The following is a 1,682-nucleotide window of genomic DNA, read 5'->3' on the forward strand; positions in this document are numbered from 1 at the left end:
TCGNGCCCNCCGCGCCTGCCCCCCCCTCCCCCCCCCCCCCCACGACGACCCACGAAACAGGATAAAACACTACGGTTTGCCCTTCTTGCTCCTTCCCTTCTCTCCTCACACAACCGAAAATGTTCCAACTCGCCTACTACCTTCTCGCTCTCGTCCGCGCCTTCTGGCAGCCGACCCCAGCCCCAGCTCCGGCCCCGGCCCCGATCCCGACCATCGACCCGCTCCCGCTCTCGGAACCGCTCCTCGCCATCGAACCGCTCTCGGAACCGCTCTCGGAACCGCTCCCGACCATCGACCCGCTCCCGGAACCGCTCCCGACCATCGACCCGCTCCCGGAACCGCTCCCGACCATCGACCCGCTCCCGACCTCGATTCTCAAAGCCGGACCCACCTACCAGCCTCGACCCGATCGGCAGATCAGCTTCCAGTGGTGGGACGGCTACGAGACTCGGATCGACCCCCTCGACGCCATCGACCTCGAGGAGCCGGCACACCCGAAGATGGACTTCTCCCGGGTCAACGACCGACCTCGGAGGAGCCGCCGCAAGGGTGTCCGGAGGATGAGGCCCGAGATGCCTCAGCCTGGCGAGCTCGAGGAGTTCCCGGAGCCACCAGTCGAGATCGTTGAGCAGCATCCGGAGCCGGAGCAGGAGGAGCAGGAGGACCTCGAGAAGTATCGCAATGTCACCATCCGCAAACGCAGAAACAAGCGCCGCTAGACTAGAAACTTGAAATACCAAAAAAAAATTGAAAACCACAAATACCAAAAAAATAAATAGAGCGACCGGACCGATAGAAAAACCACTAACCCACAAAAAAGTACAAAATCAAACCAAGAATACAAAAAGAGGCCCGGGTAGATAGTATTTGTAGATTACAGAACGGCTTGCAATTCAAAACTCGATTACAAAAATTGACTCGGAGTGTGTGTGCGCGAAAACGCAAAGGGGCGGAGGGACGAAGTGGCCAGGATACGCAAAGGGGCGGACGATGACGGCGGCCGAGGTCGAGGTACGGGCGACGGCCCCGCTCAGGCTCGGCGTATGTAGGGTGGACCAAGCGACGACGGGTCTCTGGCAACAGGAAGACGGATGGACAACAGAGGAGAGAGCCAGAGGCGAGAGTCGGTCGAGGCGGGGTATGGAGGCCGGCGAGAGTTGGAAAGGGCCTGAGGCCGACGACGAGCACGAGAGTGTCTGCCTGCTACGGATCAACGGCAAGGCAACGGGCCGAGGCAGCAGAGGGCCGGGGCACTCGGGGCGAAGGGCCGGTGACGAACTCGAGCTCAGCTCCTGCGGTGCGTTGCACCGGTCGACGACGGACGACGGTCGCCGAGGCGCTTGCCCGCGTCGACAATCAGCGGAGCAGCGGGTCGAGGGTGGTGGTCGAGGTGCGGGCGTGCTGCTCGACGCGCGGCGTGGGCGGGTCCAGGGTCGACGACGACACCGACGGCCGCGCCGAGGCGCCCAGCGGCGGCGCACCGATATCGGGCGAGGGGGCCGAGGTGCGGATGGCGCCGAGGCCGAGGCCCGAGGTCGACGAGTTCGGCTGGGCCGTTGTTGCCGTCGTCGATGGCGCGGCCTGGACCGGCGGCTGGGCCTGGGGCTGCGGCTGAGCCTGGCCGAGTCGAGACGACGACGAGGTGCGAGCGGGAGCGTGGTCGACGTTCTGGGCCATCATGC

At 64.3% G+C, this 1,682-nt stretch overlaps 2 protein-coding genes across 2 annotated transcripts in view; one reads left to right on the forward strand and one right to left on the reverse strand.

Moving 5' to 3' along the window:
• Positions 1 to 119: 119 nt before the first annotated feature.
• On the forward strand, positions 120 to 719 carry PFL1_04675 (uncharacterized protein; the record flags this gene model as incomplete). The annotated part of the gene is made up of 1 exon (XM_007882201.1): positions 120 to 719. The coding sequence occupies one exon, from the start codon at positions 120 to 122 to the stop codon at positions 717 to 719; it is 600 nt and encodes a 199-aa protein (XP_007880392.1).
• A 637-nt stretch (positions 720 to 1,356) lies between these two features.
• Positions 1,357 to 1,682, reverse strand: part of PFL1_04676 (uncharacterized protein) — a gene marked incomplete at both ends in the record, with an annotated part of 3,662 nt that continues 3,336 nt past the window's right edge. The window contains one exon of the mRNA XM_007882202.1: positions 1,357 to 1,668. Within this exon, the coding sequence (XP_007880393.1) occupies positions 1,357 to 1,668 (312 nt within the window). The remainder of the gene's footprint in view (positions 1,669 to 1,682) is intronic.

The sequence above is a fragment of the Pseudozyma flocculosa genome (genome assembly GCF_000417875.1).
Source record: "Pseudozyma flocculosa PF-1 unplaced genomic scaffold scaffold00015, whole genome shotgun sequence".
Taxonomy (NCBI): Eukaryota; Fungi; Basidiomycota; class Ustilaginomycetes; order Ustilaginales; family Ustilaginaceae; genus Pseudozyma; species Pseudozyma flocculosa.